Source organism: Myotis davidii, unplaced genomic scaffold, assembly GCF_000327345.1.
Source record: "Myotis davidii unplaced genomic scaffold, ASM32734v1 scaffold107, whole genome shotgun sequence".
NCBI classification, from domain to species: domain Eukaryota; kingdom Metazoa; phylum Chordata; class Mammalia; order Chiroptera; family Vespertilionidae; genus Myotis; species Myotis davidii.
Window position 1 is genome coordinate 2,162,743 of NW_006383012.1, and position 18,011 is coordinate 2,180,753.

The 18,011-nt window shown below is 37.4% G+C and overlaps 1 protein-coding gene across 5 annotated transcripts in view; it reads left to right on the forward strand.

Moving 5' to 3' along the window:
- The window catches only part of ADD3 (adducin 3), a 121,796-nt gene that overhangs the window by 99,697 nt on the left and 4,088 nt on the right, over positions 1-18,011 (forward strand). For all 5 annotated transcript variants that reach the window (XM_006778699.2, XM_006778701.2, XM_006778700.2 and 2 more), the window contains 11 exons: positions 4,139-4,277; positions 5,457-5,608; positions 6,530-6,610; positions 7,654-7,803; positions 8,283-8,426; positions 8,539-8,637; positions 9,764-9,946; positions 10,541-10,798; positions 12,104-12,223; positions 12,668-12,754; positions 16,446-16,569. In XM_006778699.2, the coding sequence (XP_006778762.1) occupies positions 4,139-4,277; positions 5,457-5,608; positions 6,530-6,610; positions 7,654-7,803; positions 8,283-8,426; positions 8,539-8,637; positions 9,764-9,946; positions 10,541-10,798; positions 12,104-12,223; positions 12,668-12,754; positions 16,446-16,569 (1,537 nt within the window). The remainder of the gene's footprint in view (positions 1-4,138; positions 4,278-5,456; positions 5,609-6,529; positions 6,611-7,653; positions 7,804-8,282; positions 8,427-8,538; positions 8,638-9,763; positions 9,947-10,540; positions 10,799-12,103; positions 12,224-12,667; positions 12,755-16,445; positions 16,570-18,011) is intronic.

Here is an 18,011-nt window from a genome sequence, read left to right on the forward strand (position 1 = left end):
AATTTTTTATACATACATACATACAATGGTTGTTTTGGACCTGGGTTCACCACCACTTATTAGTTGTGTGACATTGAGAAACTCACTTAAATATAGTAAGCAAATATTTTTGTGACAATTGTATACGTAAAGTTATATACAGTATTGCTAATTTAAAACATGTTATGCTTTTGTGGCTACACTTTGAATATTATAATCATAATTCCATAAATTGTATTTTGGGTTTTGAAGGTCTCAAAGATTCTATCACCCTGATGGCAACCTGGAGTATTCACATTCATGTATTCATGTAGTCAAGGTGTAATAACCCCCTCTACTTCCTCCACTCTGTTCTTCTGTATCTGAGATGGAAGCCACAGTTTATGCTGTGGTTTGTATGTGTGTTGTTTGATCTTTTCACCTGACTTCAGAAGCCCAGCATGTGACCTTGCTGCCCTGCTCTAAGTTAGTTTCTCATTCTACTTTGATGGGAGAATTCCTAGATGTAAGAGGGCAAGTACTCCAGGATCATATAATCTGCTGCTATATAATTTTTTGAATGCTCTAATCTAGCCTAAGAGATTTACTCAGTATTTCTGATCATAACATGCCTGGTGCCTTATTAGTTGTATTTGGTTTAAGTGATAACAACCCATCTCTGATAAAATTAAGGAAAGATCATGTGTCCACCTGAGAGCCCAGATTGGAATCTTTGTTTCATTATGTATTAGCTGTGCAACCTTGAACAAATCATTGTCTATCTCAAGACTTTGTTGTGAGATTTAACTGATTCAATTAAAAAGGATTGTTTTGCTAACATTGAATTTTAATAGAAATATGATTATCTATCATAAAGATAAGTATTTTATTTTTAAAATTTTAATGAAAGTTTAATGATTTTATGATAAGCTTTGAAAAACAGCTGAAACAAATTTATATCATTAGTAATTTTACATTATTATAACCTAGGCAAGTTCTGAATAATATTTCATTGAAACATTAAAATGAGTTATAAATGTTATGACAAAAAATATTAAATCTTTTGGAATAGAAGAATTTTTATCTATTGAAGCACTGTCAACTATATACAAAGGCTTGGGAAATTTTATTTACTTTGAAATTTTTCTCTTCTTATACTTTATAGATGCTATTCACTAGCTTTAAAGGGGCAAGTCACATTTTTCTCTTAGTTGATTACAGAAGGGCTTATACATTCCCCTGTATGACACCATGGATCATCCTGAAGCTCTAACATGGTGTTCACCATATTGTGGGATATATTGTAGTGAAAAAGCATTATCACTAATGAAAAATCCATTTGACCTGAGTGCTTGTCTCTGGCACTTGACAGCTATGTGACGTTGGACAAATTTTTCAAACTTTCTTACTTAGCTTTCTCATCTCACACAGCAGAAATGTCTCATCAGTTTCACAAATAGTTGTGATTCTCTTTAATTTTAACTTTAAAGCCATTGTAAATCAGCACACTGAGAAGATTGTTTTGATTCATGTTGACTGCTAGAGAATTTAGATAAAATTTGACTCATCTCTATTGAATGCAGTCTTATAGCATGAACTTTGTGTCTTAACCTCATTCCTGGCTCTGTCTCGCCTCATACTTATTTCTCATTAGCTTGACTTTTATAATGCACATTTTATTTTTGTATCATTTTAATCTACGGAATCTGCCTTCTATACTTCCTGGAATAGCATTCAATAAAATAAATAATGCCTACTTTTTAGAGCTATTATAATGTGAATAATTAGTGATATAATAGGTATCCTTAATTTTTTTTTCCTTACTGACTCAAAGAACATTGGTTACAGTTGCTTTGAACTGAGAAAAATTTAAGTAGAATTTTGTTTTAGAGAGAAGATAACAGTGGCCCCATAGCTCAGGGGTTAGAGCACTGGTCTTGTAAAGAGAAGATAGAGTTTCAGAAGAGCAGATTGACCCATTGCCAGGTATACAGAAGTTTTCTGTAGTTTATATAAAGATAAATGAGTATATCTGGAAGATTCTTTTCAGCCTTAAATGTGGTAAAATACTCATGTTACTTATCTGTATGAAGGTAACCACATTATAAACAGCTCTATATACAACCATTTTATGTTCATGAGGTCTTAGAAATGTATGAATGGAGTTTTCTGATAAGTGTAATGTGTCTTTGTTGAAGAGATTTTATAGGATAGTTTCTCTGGTTTAAATCATGTATTTAAATGAACTAGATATAGACAATGGAATTAGATGTTTATAATTTTTATAATTGTGTTGAGTTTCATCTGACAAACCTTGAATTTGTAAAAGAAAAGCCATATTTAACTGGTGTACACTGCTCCATGAACTCAGAATTCAAACACGGTCACAGCTAGTATATTTGAGATAAATCACTCAAACATCCACCTGCTGTATTAGTGGAAATTCCTCTTGGAATTTCTGCTTTCCCCTAAATTGTCCCAAGAACTTCAGTGACTTATATAGTCCAAAAGGGTTCATTAGTGGCCTCCATATCCAAGATGTGGTGTGCACATCTGTCTGCATATTTGCAATAGTCACACTAAAGTCTGTTGAGTCCACCATTGCCACTGCTCCTTCCTGCCATATGGTGGTGGTGGTGGACTTACCCGGTCCAACAGAAGATGCAGGTTCACGACTGACCCAAATGCCTGTGCAGGCCACCATGGTGCATCAGGGAAGGATAACCTCCCTGTCCCTCTTCCAGTGCTAAGCTCAGGGTGTTCCAGGGTGCCCCACATGATTGAGTTTCCAAGATTACAGCTATTAGCACTCGGCTCTTTCAGTGATTGTCACAGATGCTTCTCAGCTGTTGTTCAAAGAGCAACACAAGCATTGCTTCATAGTCTCAGAACCACATAAATATAATGGGCTCTTATGCCATTATATTTTTTTAAGAGAGAGGGAGAGGGAGAGAGGAAAGAAAAGTCATTCTGAAAACCTCTAAGTTATTCAGCCATACTCTAAGCAAGGCTACGTCTAAGTAGGAATTCCAGGGGATCTTATTCCCAACTTGTGAGGAAGGCTACTATCGGTGACTCAGAGGAGATCAACTCTTCTAAATATTTCCCCTGTGATCTCCAGGGTCTTCATACCCACCCCTCTTGGAGGTAGTGATTCCAAAGCAAATGTCTGCCTACTCCCTCTTAGGTGAAAAGGCGGTGGGGGTGGAGGTAGGGAGTTGAAGGGGGGTAGGTGGGGGGGGATTGAATTCAGTTAAAAAAAAAGCGTGGTTTAGATGATTTGTATTGCAAGAGCCTTCATGTTTAAAATGAATAAAAGTAGACATAAGCAAGAGAACAAATTATTAATTTAATTAAGTGTTGATTGGGTGTGATGGAAATAACAAAATTAGCTATTTCAAGTAATGTGAAAGATTTGGAGAGGTGTCAAATGATCAATTATATTAGCAACTCAAGGGTTACTAAAATAGAGATTTCCCTCTTAATGTTCGGGATTTTTATTTATATAAACACTTCTGCCACACACACATCCCCTTGCCGCCCGCCCCCCCTCCCCCCCAAAAAAGAAAAGATACAACAGAACTCCAGAACAGGAACATGCAGTACCCAAAGTTGGAAAAAAGTGTTCTTTCTTTAGCACAGTGTTGCAGAAGGGGAGTAATCCGTTCTCAACTCTGCTTACCGTTTGCTTCCAGAGTTCATGGCTAAGTCACTGCCATAGAAATACTAAAATGGAAGCCATGATTTAGTATGACTTAGCGAAGACTTTTGCTGTGAGGGACTCTGTGCTCGAGTCATGTCCCATTCAAGTAGAGACTCTATTCTAACTTGGGTAAGAGGCTGCTGGGCAAGGAACAGATCTCTTTTAGTTATCAGTCCATACTTGATGCTCTGGTTGCTTTTACTATACCTATACTTGTCTATTGTAGATGTTATAATAGCTGATTTTGAGATTAAGAATGCCTAATGTTTTTTTCTCCCCTGAAAGCAAGTTTCTAGCTTCTTCCAGTGTTTTAATTTTATTATTTTGTGTTTTATACTTGTTTTAAAATACTCTGGATGAAACCCATTCAAAAGAGAGGTGGGGAGAAAAAAGATTAATTATATCAGCAACTTGTGGTTGGGCTGTTCTGCTCCAAGAGCGATGTGTGTGCTCAGTGGTTATTTCTGTGTATTACAGGCCTTTCGGGAAGACCTGGAATGCCTTATTCAAGAACAGATGAAGAAAGGCCAAAACCCGACTGGATTACTAGCGTTACAGCAGATTGCAGATTACATCATGGCCAGTTCTTTTTCGGGCTTTACTTCACCTCCCCTCAGTATGTCAGTTTGGAAAGTTTTAAATGATAATTGTGTCTCTACTTTCACACTATATATCCCTACCAACATACTCTGCTCTGGTTCAGTCCTTAAGTTTAAACATCTAATACTTAGAGTAACAGTGTTAGAATCTCTCACTTTTCATATCTATCAGGCATTCACTAGACTTTGTGAGGATTACAAAATAGTCACAAGATGTGGTCTCTTCCCTATGTTGAGGACACATACCATGAATGCACAGAAGATTAAAACTGCAAGATAACTATAGAGGAAAATTACAAAGCAGTTCATAAGCAATTGTCCAGTGACCCTTAACAAGTCATCATGCTATGAGTTCAGAGTTGGAATTGGTTATTGGCTGAAGTGGACTGAGGAAACTTTAGAGAAAAGAGAGGCCTAAACTACCCAGCTTTAAAGGATGGAGTAATTAGAACTTGGTGTTAAAGAGGGGTTAGGGCATTATATTATTAACAGATTTGTGAAAGCACCAAGTTGGTGAGCTGAGCATTCAGGATATCAAGAATTATGGCATTAACTTCAAGCACTTTATATCTGAGTGAGATGTGTGTAGAACTCACTGCAATACCAAGGCAGTTACACAGAGTGCCAGAGGGATTGTCAGGGATGGCTTCACATTAGAGTCAGAGGTGGTACATGGTGTCACAGGGAATGGAGACAGCAAAAGTTGAACATAGCAACTGAGTCATTAGAAACCAAGACTAGTTTTTGTTGTTTGGTGAGGACAGGAGCCAGACTATTATTTAAATGTATCCTCTTCCATCTTAAATATTTTTCGTTGAATTAAAGTGAAATGGGATATCTTAAAAGTAGCTTTCTGTTGTGATCTTTTCATCATAAAATTAGCAATAACCTCAGTACTAATAACACTTTCACCAGTGGGGTCATAAGACCATTTTTCCCCGGTAGTGTGAGCCTAACTCCCTAACAAGCCACTCCCTAACATGTAGATGAAACAGCAAAGAAGATAGCTGATGCATGTTTTTATTCTCAGTGTATTTCTCTGAAGGAAGATAAGCTAATGAAACATTGTGTGGGCTGAGAAGTTTCAGATCATTATGTACAAGGCTGGGCACTGAGACTCAGGCTGCTTCCCGTCAACTAATTCCCAGGTAAGGGGTTACTTGACCTGAATCTCTCCATGATCTTTCCTCTTCTAGGTCTCGGCATGGTCACACCTATCAATGATCTTCCTGGGGCAGATACATCCTCCTACGTGAAGGGAGAGAAACTTACTCGCTGTAAACTTGCCAGCCTGTACAGACTTGTCGACTTGTTTGGATGGGCACACCTGGCAAACACATACATCTCAGTGAGTTCTTGGGCTTTCTATTCCTTTGTTTAAAATCCTAACTAAAAGGCAACTATACTTCTCTCACCTTTACTTAGAAGTCCAGTTTTCCGACTTTATTCTCTAAGCCTGACTTGCTGGATCACAGTCTAATTCGAGTTAAAGGGAGAGGCTGCAATTATCCCAACTTCTCCATTTACTATCTGTGGAGGTCTTTTCATTCAAACCAGTTGTAGAACCTATACAGGAAGAAATCCTTCTGACAGAATTTTCTCTCTCCATGTTATTTGTATCTGAGCATCAGTGACATTAAAAAGGTATTAGGGGTAGGGAAAATAGAGGTGGTTACGGAAGTATCCTCCCTGGTCTTTATTTTTTTAATATATTTTTCCCACTCATGATCATCTTGTTTTCAGGTATAATTGATAGCAAGACAATATTTGGAAGCAAAAAAGCATGAAAATATTGTGTGATGGAAATAGCACAGATGCGACATGAAGTCTTCCTATAACTTCTCTTTCTCCTGGCCATTCTGTTGCCCTTTCAATCTCCATCTTAATTCCTTCCTAGGAAGAGACTCTGTCCTTCTTCCTTTGTCCATGTTACCTTAATTTCCATGTTGTAAATCAAGAGTATAGTTATTACCACATTCGATTGAATAATGTTGGCATTTGTTATACATGAAGTAGCTGACGCTAAGCAACCTTAGAATCACCAAATTAGGTAAGTTCAGTAGTTGAGAAACTACTGTCAGAATTTTTTAGCAAGTACTTGAGGTTTTAGGGAAGAAAACCATTCAGGAAAAGGTTTGTGTTGCACATCTTTAATATCTGCTTTGTTTGTTTTTTTCTCCCCCAGATCTCTTACACTTATTTGTAGTCATGTTTATATTGCAAAATGTGAACACCTCACAGTAATTCCCTATTTTTTTCTTTCTCCCAGGTAAGAATAAGTAAGGAGCAAGACCACATTATCCTAATTCCCAGAGGCCTGTCTTTTTCTGAAGCCACAGCCTCCAATTTGGTATAATTTTCATTCCTGTGTTACTTTTTCTGTGCTTCCTTATTTTCTGATAGGTTTTTTAGCTTTTAGTTCAGGATAGAACAATAAAAGGTATGGATGGGAAAAAACATTTATGAGGGAACAGAGAAAAACTTGACAAGTTATGTTGACTTGTAAGAAAAGCTTTAGGGTTCAAAAAAAAAATAGGGTAGTTGAAGAGACTAAGAATGAGTTGGTCTTATCAGTTAACCTGTCCATATTTTGAAGGGAATCTTTTCAGGTTTTTTTTCCACTCTGCACTCTGGGAATTGTTTTTAAAAATACACTTGCCTGACTGGTATGGCTCAAGGGTTGAGCATTGATCCTGGAGGTCATGATTCGATTCCAGTCAGGGCACATGCCTGGTTGCAGGCTTGATTCACAGTAGGGGACATGCGAGAGGCAGCCCATCGATGATTCTCATCGTTGATGCTTCTATCTCTCTCTCCCTCTCCCTCTCCCTTCCTCTCTGTAAGATCAATAAAAAAACTTTTTAAATATATACTAGTACTCACACAGTCAATCTGTATTTCATAGATATATTTAAACAAAGTTCAGTTGGTATGAAAATCAGGTCTGACCTAGCATTTAAGTTGTCCATGACTGTACTCCCAGCCACAGTCATCGGCCTCCAGAACAGCAGGAACCACATTGGTTCTGGGTGCTGCAGTACTAGCAGATGGAAGTTTTCCAGCCAGTTATGTAAATGCCAGATTTGTCCAGACCTTTGAAGAGCTTAAGTTATTCAGTTTCTTAGAAACTGTATTTCTTGCTAAATACTAAGTTTTGTGGCAGACTACCTGTTTCTGTAAAGTTTTATGGGAAGAAAGCCATACCCATTCTTTTATAGTTGTTCATGGCTGCTTTTGTACTACAGCAGCAGAGTTGAGTAGTTGCAATAGAGGCCAACAAAGTCTAAAATATTTTCTATGTGACCTTTGACAAAAATGTTTGCCATGCCCATGCTTTAACACAGGCAACTTTGATACATGTGTACCAATTCAATGTCTTTCTGATTTTTCCAGGTGAAAGTCAATATAATAGGAGAAGTGGTTGATCAGGGAAGTACTAACTTGAAAATTGACTATGCAGGATTCAGTCCCCATACTGCAATCTATTCAACACGTCCTGATGTTAAGTGTGTGATACACATCCATACCCTTGCAACAGCAGCTGTAAGTCACTAAAGGGCCAAAACCAACAATGACTCTAGAAAGTGTATTATTTTCATGGCTTTTCCTTACATGATATTCTATTATCACATTCTTCCAGACCCCACAATTTAAAATTATATTTGAAATAATCCTCTGCATACCCAGAAATCAAAAGGCCCTTTGACCCAAATGCTATCATTCTAGGAAACAACTAGAGAGATAGCATTACTTTTTTTTAACTAATCATTTTAATAATTGGGCCATTGAGTTCTTTGCAGTAACACTTCTTGCACAATAGTTGGCATGGCATTTAAATTGTGTTGTATCCCCTAAGTCCTCTTTTTTTTCTGGAAGAAGCAAAAAACTAAAGTGGGAGGTGGGCTGGAATGGTGAACACACTGAATAGGCCAATGTTTCCTGAGCTGGCTAAAGAATCAGGTTCCTATGAAAATATAATTAGTAACTGAATATGTTATCTTGGCATGGACCCAATCATCTAGGTATCCTCCATGAAATGTGGAATCCTTCCAATTTCTCAAGAGTCCCTGATCCTGGGAGATGTTGCCTATTACGACTATCAAGGGTCACTTGATGAACAGGAGGAGAGAATTCAACTGCAGAAAGTTCTGGGTCCAAGTTGTAAGGTGTGTAGTAGAGTTTCTATCTAAGGAGCTATTTTAGTTTCTATTGCTGTTGATGAAACCAGTGTGCACTATGCCAGTTATTTGAAGTGATTGCTTTGGAATTCTATTTTAGGTGCTGGTACTCAGAAATCACGGTGTGGTAGCACTTGGAGAAACAGTTGAGGAGGCTTTTCATTATATTTTTAATGTGCAGATGGCCTGTGAGATTCAGGTAGGAATAATTATTCAGAACCCCCCTTTTATTTTTTTGCTTTGTTAACTTGCTTGTTGAGTTGGGCTTCATTTTTACTTATGCTGAAGTCTTACTGGTTGGTGACTTTGTTTTGTTTTGTCTTTTAAGAGAAGTTCTGCTTTACTTCAGTTATCCTTTGAATTAAAAATAGGAGAAAAGAAAATTAAAATTCACATTTAGACACACACACAAATCTATGGGCCTCATAAAGATTATTTTCCTTATAATGCTATTTTTTAAGATAATATATTGCACATTTCTCTGTTTTCAACCTCCAGTGGTGTAAATCTAATTGAGACACAAAGGCAACTACAAATCATCAAGGATGTGATGTGTTGTGGCCACTTCTATAAAGAGGGTAAAAGTGGGGATAGAAGTTTTAAGAACTCACGTAGTTTCCAACTATTCCATAGCCTCAGCCTCATTGTTGTAATAAAAGGTTGAATATTTATTACTCAGTTTTTTTCCCCTCAGAGGAGCTGAATGTATTTAATGGCTCTAATTTCTCTTCAAAAAAATCAAGCAGGTTCTCTTGAAGCAAGTAGTAATAATCTTAATTTATTAGAAGGGCCACAAAAAGGGGGGGCACTTTTTCTACCAACTTAGTTTGTCTTAACCAATTCTTTTTTTTTTTTTTTGCTTTAGTACTCCCTCTGCTTCTTCTCAAATGAAACTGTGCAGAGCTTAAATAAATTAAGATAATGAACTGACTTCTTCTACCTAAGTAGCCTTAAATTCAAAGTATAGTGTCTGTATTCCTTTAAAATTATAATTTTCAGTGAAAGTTTTAACTAGATAGCCATGGTAAAACTGCAAGAAAAGAACTTTAAAATTTGGCAGGAGAATTCAGTTTCTTAAGATGAGTTAAATTTAGTTGTGTGTTTTTTTAATCAGGGAGGATCAGAGTCCTGTCAGGTATCTTTTTCAGATATATGGAAAGAGATACTTCAGCTGTCTACTTTCATAAATGTGTTGCCTTATTTTTTATGTTAATAGTCTGACAAGTATTAGATATTTGCTAGATTGAAAGTGTGCCTTTTTAAAAGTAAAATACTCCTTATAGTGTTCACATCTTGTGCCTGTGTGTGCTTTGTATTGGTTGCAGGTTCGGGCATTAGCAGGGGCAGGTGGAGTAGACAATCTGGTTGTACTGGATCTTCAGAAGTATAAAGCTTTCACTCACACCATCGCAGTGTCCGGAGGAGGGGGAGTGAACATGGGTTCCCATCAAAAATGGAAGGTTGGCGAGATTGAATTTGAAGGACTGATGAGGACTCTGGACAATTTGGTAGGTGGAAAGTGGAACATAAAAAAAAAAGTGTAACAAAAACTTGGATTTCATACCTCCCGATTCAGGAGCAGATGTTTCATCTCCCTTTTGTTTTGGAACTTGCTCCTCACTCCTCCAGGAGGAAAGTTTAACCCTAGGGTGTCATTCAAGTGTAATCTTAATATTTTTAAGAATTAAACAGTGGAACCTGCTAATGTCATCTTATCTTAGGTTTTACCCTCTTTTACTAAGGGTCAGAGGCAGATTGCCTTCAGACCCAGGAATAAAGACTTCAATGAGCACTGTGATTTGGCCTCCAGAAAACCAGCTTATAGCTAGGAAAAATGTTTCTGGTCAGCAGTTTTGAAATTACCTTTGTCAGAAACAGTTGTGTGCTTGGAAATTATATTGTCAGCTGGAATCAGTTTTGACCAGATCTTGAAATTTGCTTAATTTCAACTCGAGTGTAATGTGGGGTTTGGAAGGATGTTTTCCTCTTTATTTGTTTTTCAACAAAGGAGTCTTTTTGAATCATTTGTTTAAAGAATTGGAATCCAGATGCTGTGTTTGGTACAGGTTTGATTGCTTCCAATGTGGCTTTTTCCTCCTCAGGGATATAGGACAGGCTACGCATATAGGCATCCTCTTATTCGAGAGAAGCCTAGGCACAAGAGTGATGTGGAAATTCCAGCAACTGTGACGGCTTTTTCCTTTGAAGACGATACAGTACCACTCTCTCCTCTCAAATACATGGCACAGAAACAGCAGCGTGAGAAAACCAGATGGCTGAATTCACCAAATACTTACATGAAAGTGAATGTGCCTGAGGAGTCTCGGAATGGGGAAACCAGTCCCAGGACCAAAATCACAGTATGCCACTATTTTACATGGTTTGCCTTTACTAAATGTTTTGCCGAGTTATTCATGAATTGAATGTTTTATGTCAAAAATATTGGGAAAGTAGAATATGTTAACAATAACTGTATCACTGTCATTTATCAGGTATTAACTTTGTGCAAGACACTTTCCTTACATGAATTATCTCATTTACTTCTAACATGGAGAGGATGCTGTTTCTCTACACATCTCCCCACCCCCCGCCCCACCCCACCCCCGCTTATAGATGGAAAACTGCATCACAGAGGGGTTAGCTAATCATTTGTAAGTGATTTGAATACAGGCAATCTGCCTATGAATACAGGCAGTTCTTACCCATTACATGAAACCACTTTGTAGTTTGTATTGTAACAGTGAATCAGAACTATAAAAGTTACCAACATGCCAGAGTTTCAGGAATTACTGCACAAAGCTAAGCTACTGCAGCATCTCATAGATAGAGAAGTGGGTTCTCTATCTTTTTCAACATTTTGCTTTAGATTTGTTTATAGTTTTAGAGTGACTATCACCAAATATTCCCTAGATATTCAGAATTATTTCATCTTATCATATACATCAGTAACGTTTAAAATGGAAAGGCCTAGTCATCAAAGTATTTTTCCCTAGTCTATAAGATTTCCTAGTTAAAGAACATAATTCAACTTATATGTTTCTCAGAATTAATTTTATTGACAGAGACGGATATCCCGCCATCATTAATCTTGATAAATATTTGCCTTTTTAAGGGATGTAATGTGGGGTAAACAAGAATAGTATAAGGTTCCTCAATCTCTGTGGTTCTATTATTCCATAGACTATTTTTACCAAATTATAACCTTTGTAAAATGCTGGCCAGGGCCTTTGCATTTTCTGTCAGCCAGAAATAAAAATTGAAGTCTGGAAAATTAAATCTTAAAAGATTCCTTGAGTCCTTTTTGGTGACTTCTTAGCCATCATCCGTTGAAAATTCAATGCAGTGACAACTCTCTCTGTGAATTATTGTATGATCAAGCTTTATATCTGCTTGAAATATTTTCAGCATAATATTTAAAATGCTAAAAGGCAAAAATGTACATAGCAAAAGTGTGTATTCATGTGAATATTTAATAATATTTTTAAGTGAATGCTGATTGTGAGCCTTTTTCTAACTAGTGTGAGATACACACTTATTGACCACTAAATGCTGTTTAGTGAAATTCTTTAGAATATTGGCAGTATATGCTCTCCCTCCTTGAGTTACTAAACAGAACATATTTCCTTAACAAAAAGCTTCATGCTAGAAATTTTTTTATTCTTTAGTGGATGAAAGCAGAGGACTCTTCTAAATTTAGCAGTGGAACACCTATCAAAATTGAAGATCCAAATCAGTTTGTTCCTTTAAACACAAACCCGAATGACGTACTAGAAAAGAGAAACAAGGTAAGACATGGTCTTCTGTGCCCAGGAGAGGCATTTTTATGCAGTTTTATGTTTACATCATTAGTGATTGGATCTGGTTAATACTAAGCTCAGGGGTTTGAATCCAGAAGAATTTTAAATTTAATTCAGTATAATTTTAGCTTGTACCAGATACTTCCAGCTCTGTGGTAGTCACTGGTGAGGGCTACATGGGGAAGAAGTAGTAAACCTATTTCTGCTTTTAAGAGCTATGGTTTAGTGAAAAATGTAGTTCTTTAACAATATACGGCAACAGGAAGTCACATGTCAAGAAGGGTGGAGGAGGTTAATGTAAGTTGTTAGGATGGTAAAGCGGGGCTTTATGGAGGTGGAGGTTAAAGAAGCCCTTTCTCGGGTGTGGTCAGGTAGTAAAGATCATCTGTATAGTTGCCCCCAAGAACTTGTTGCTCTTGTTTTTCGATTTAGATTCGAGAACAAAACCGATATGACCTGAAAACAGCAGGACCGCAATCTCAGTTACTTGCTGGAATTGTTATAGATAAGCCTCCATCTGTAAGTCCATGAAGTCATATGCACTTTGCTTTTCTTCCATCACATTAATGTCTTTGCTTTTTAAACATGAATATTTATTTTTACTAAAGTTAATATAAGTTAAAAGTAAAGTAATCCATAACACTTAGAGTGACACCTTCAGCCCAGTCAGTGGGGTTCAGTGGTTGAGAGTCGACCTGTGAACCAGGAAGTCACAGTTTGACTCTGGTCAGGGCACACACCCAGGTTGTGGGCTCAATCCCTAGTGTGGGGCGTGCAGGAGGCAGCCAATCAATGATTCTCTCTCATCATTGATGTTTCTATCTTTCTCTCTTCCTCTCCCTTCCTCTCTGAAATCAATTTTTTAATAAGATATAGGGAAATGTGCATTTGAGAATCAATGAAAGATGGTAGTGACTTATTTTATGAAAGATGGGGATTTAGCCTGTTTACACAATACTTTCCTTTTCCATTCTCCCAGTGAGGTTATATCACAGTTTTTTTGTTAAATCGTTTTTTATTGTTTATGTTATTAACCTTTACTGCTGATTCAGATACTATCCTCTGATTATATTTCCTTTCTTACACAACTTTTCTCCCCTGGTGTTAATAATTACCTTCTTTAATCATTAGCTTAGTACTTTTAGTTCTGTACACTGGATTAGTTCTTCCCAAACTTTTCAACAGGGTTATAGAGCTTCTCTTTATATTGTTTTCCATGGAGTCAAGGGTAACAGGTAACCTCTCAGTTCCAGACCTGTCATCTGGTCCAGATCTGAACTGATGGCTCTTCAGGGCAGCTGCTCAGCTCATCATGAGGACTCGCGTGCACCTCGCCTATGTAGTGTCCCGTTTCCTGCATCATGTGTCGTCAGCTTTCTTGATATACTCCTTTATCCCTGAGCGCATCCTGTCACAGCTTCCTGAAAAAGGATACATAAGCAGTAACTATCTGAAATCCTGTATTCTATCTTCATGGATATAGAACTTTAGTGTAGAAATAACTTTCCCCCCAAATCTGAAAAGTATCTGTTGTCCCCTAATTCCATGTTATTGTTCAGAAGTAGGAGAGTATAGTGATTTCATGTACCTTTGTGTAGTTGCTTTTTTTTTTTTTTTTGCTTTTGGACCTATTTTACATCAATATGAAATTTTATGATGGTATGCTTTGTAGTAGATTTCATTTTAGTCTTTGTTCTTAGCATTTAGTAACCCTTTCAATCTGCAGAGTCATATCCTCCCATTCTGGGACCTTTTTTTAAGTATTTCTTCAATAGTTTTTCCCTCCTACTTCCTTCTTGTTCTGTCAGCATGCACTGTTAGTTGAACCTCTTTTACTGAGCCTCTGATTTTTTTTTCCTATTTGCCATCTTTTTATCCTACTTTCTAGGAGGTTTGCTTTGGACTTTGTTTTCTAACCCTTCTATTTAAATTTCTGGTTTTTGTTTTTGGTGTTTTTTTTTAATTTTTTAGACTTATTTCCTGAATGTTCCTTTTTTGTTGTTTTTGTTTTTTAAATAACATCCTGTTCTTTTATGGTTACAGTATTTTCTCTCGTTGCTCTAGGGGATCAATTTTAAATTTTCTTCAGCTGCCCTTATTTTCTTTGTTTCTTCTGAGTTCTCTTGTTCTTGTTTGTCCTGGTCTCCCTCTCGTGCAGCTTTCCTTAAGTGTCTAGCAATCTGTGGTAGTCTGTTTATTCTTAAGAATGAGGCACTGAGAGCCAGTCAGAAGCTCTGGTGTGTGCAGAGCGTGGGGATGGGTGAGCTTCACTGCAGGATGATTGGACGTGGATCAGGTTGTTTTTCTGGGAAATTCCCAAATGTTAATGTCTGTTCTTTTATCTGGGGCCACTGATTTATTTGGAGAATTCTTTAGTCTCCTGCCAGTCTCCCACCAGCATTCTGGGAGTCCTCGGCTGTGCTTTGTGTTCCCTCATCAGTTGTTCTTAAGTCTAAGTCTGATCTTCTGCAGAGAGGGGAGAGAGGTGAGTGCTTCGTGTATGGAGTAGGAAAGGAGACATGAGCATCTGCTCCTTATTCAGACTTTTAATTTGTCCTGCTTGTCACTCTTCTTCCCCACCACCTTCTGTGGTACCTGATGCCTCCAGTTCCTGAGCCTTTCTACAGGGCAAATGAGCATGCCTCTTATTTTCATCCTCCTTTGCCAGGCTTAGGCTCTGCTTCCTCAGCTCTGCTATCCACTCTTCCACCTGCTTTCTTTCCAGTTTCCAAAAATGTGTTAGCATTTCTCATCCTCTGTTGTCTCCTCTCTTTCTTTTCTCCTTAAAAGTTTATACCATGTTTGTTGTTGTTCGTTTACTCATTTTAGTGGGGTTTTTGGGAAGGATTTTTAAAAAATGCATGAGTTCGCCCTGGCTGGGTTAAACATCATCCTTTGCACTGAAATGTTGCTGGTTCAATTCCTGGTTAGGACACATGCCCAGGTTGCAGGCTCGATTCCTGGTAGGGAGAGTGCAGGAGGCAGCTGATTGATGTTTAGCTCTCACATGGATGTTTCTCCCTCTCCCTCTCCCTTTGTCTCTCTAAAAATGAAAATATATTTTTTAAATGCGTGCGAAAAATTCATGGGTTCAATCTGCCAGGTAAAAATCTCAATTCCTTTCCTAGAGCAAAGACAAGTTTATTTTCATAGGAAATTTAAAGAAGTTCTTTTGGTACCATTTCATTTTTTTAATACTTTTTTACAAAGGCTTTCTGAAATGCAGCAATTCTTGGTTTTTAAGATACTTTGTAGTTATGTGAAGCTTATTAGAACTTAAGCTTAGTTTGTGTGTTTTTTAAATTGACCTATATAGGCTTATTGAGGAGGGATCACTGGCAATTTTAGTCCATTGGGTCAGTAGTCTAAAAGCACTAATCTGATATGAGTATTTTTTTTTAATATATATTTTATTGATTTTTTTACAGAGAGGAAGGGAGAGAGACAGAGAGCCAGAAACATCGATGAGAGAGACATCGATCAGCTGCCTCCTGCACATCCCCCACTGGGGATGTGCCCGCAACCCAGGTACATGCCCTTGACCGGAATCGAACCTGGGACCCCTCAGTCCGCAAGCCGACGCTCTATCCACTGAGCCAAACCGGTTTCGGCCTGATATGAGTATTTTAAACAAAGCATGTTGCTCTATCATTTCTTTTCTTTTCTTTTCTTTTTTTGGTAAGAACTATTTATTAATCTAGACATTAATAAAAGTTTATTTAGGAACTACTCTATACCAGGGACTGGTAATAGAAAAACTCTGTCTCTAAGAAACGAAGAGACTGATGGTACAGAATAGAAAGCAAGCATATGAAAAGGCTCCTGAGACTTATAATGATGTTTTTCCTGGTAAGTTTCTTAAAGTGATATAAATTACAACATGAAGCTGAGGGGCTCACAAGATCTCATCATTCCTTTGCAGTTGGATTTTGCTTTAAATTGGAACCCTATGTAGTCTCTAGCATTGCACCTTGGGCAGAGAACAAAATTACAAACTGTCTGACAAGTGAATATCTATATATGAAGTGATTTTCTTCACATGAAAATTTTTAAAAAGAATCTTGCTCTATCATTTCTTATGATTGTTATAAGGTGTCACAAACATTACATACATTTATATATGTGTGTGTGAAGTTGTGTGTATATACGTAAATCAGTATATAGATGTAAGTAAAGCTCTTGGTAATGTGTTGACGTTTTTCTTTGCAAGACCATGCAATTCGAAGATGATGATCTTGGCCCACCAGCTCCTCCCAACCCCTTCAGCCATCTCACAGAAGGAGAACTTGAAGAGTATAAGAAGACAATCGAACGTAAACAGCAAGGCCTGGAAGGTTAGTTCATTTTTAAATTAAGCCTAGGATAACCATACTATTAACAATGAAGCATCTTGAGTTGGATGGCAGTCAATGTTTTTTTGAAATGTTTCTTTCGCAATCGATTGTTCTGTCATCTCTCCCAGTCCTGAGTATAAATGAGGCTGAACTTTAAAGAGCTGCCATGGACCATGTATGTTGACATGTAGTAAAAACTGTTTTCCTCAGAAAATAATCTGATTAGTAGTAAAAAGTCTAAAGTAAAGTGAAATCCCCAGATGAGTAAAGAATTTCTAGCTAAAGTAAATGTAGATATGTTAATAGATTTGAACATTTCAGAGATTGTGACTTTTTAAAAACTTTCAACTTTGATATAATTATAGATTTACAAGTATGTGGCTTTAATGCTTTGTAAAATCTCTATTGTACCTAGGTCTCTCAAGGTGCCAATATCATAATTTCAAAATCAAAATATAAAGCAAACTGCTAGGGTTCTGATGTGACTTTTCTTAAGCACATGGACGCTCTAGGTTGAGTTCTGACTTCAGAATCCTAAGTAAGGATTATATTTTAGAATTGCTAATGAAAACACTCAGCTAGAATACAAGGTCCCATTTTCTCAAGAATAAAAGATTCTTTAAACCAGGGGTTCTCAATCTTGGGTGGATAAACTTCAAACAGTACATGAGCAGTCTTAAAAATATATGCTTAATTATGTATAATATTTGGGGAAAGAGGTTTAAGGTGGAGGACAAGAAGTCTGTGAACTCAAAAGAGGGTGTGAGCTTATGCTTTAGAGCAGGGGTCCTCAAACTACGGCCCGCGGGCCACATGCAAATACAAATATTGTATTTGTTCCCATTTTGTTTTTTTACTTCAAAATAAGATATGTGCCGTGTGCATAGGAATTTGTTCATAGTTTTTTTTAAACTATAGTCCGGCCCTCCAACGGTCTGAGGGACAGTGAACTGGCCCCCTGTTTAAAAAGTTTGAGGACCCCTGCTTTAGAGCATCTACAATATACAGTTAAAATTTCACCCAAAGCAAAACAGAACCAGTAGTTAAAGAATTTTTTTCCATGTTAGGTATCAAGTAGGAAAAACTAAGGAAGTTTTATCATTGTATTAGTATCTTTGTCACAAAAGGGAGTCATCCTGACTCATTAATCTAATAAAAGACAAACATGCAAATTGACCGTCCCTTTGCTATGCCTTAAGACACGCCCACAAGCCAATCAGAGCAACTATATGCAAATTAACCCAATCAAGATGGTGGCCGGCAGCCACGGAGTAAGGAGGCTTGGTTGGCCAGGCAATGGAGGAAGCAAAGTTTCCTGCCTACCCTGGCTGGCTGTGTCCTCTGCTCAAGGCAACAAATTTCAATTATAGAAGATAAATAAATCCCAGATACCTGCTTCCAGCCAGCCTCCACTGGGAGCTTGGGTGGTTGGGGGCTGTTTC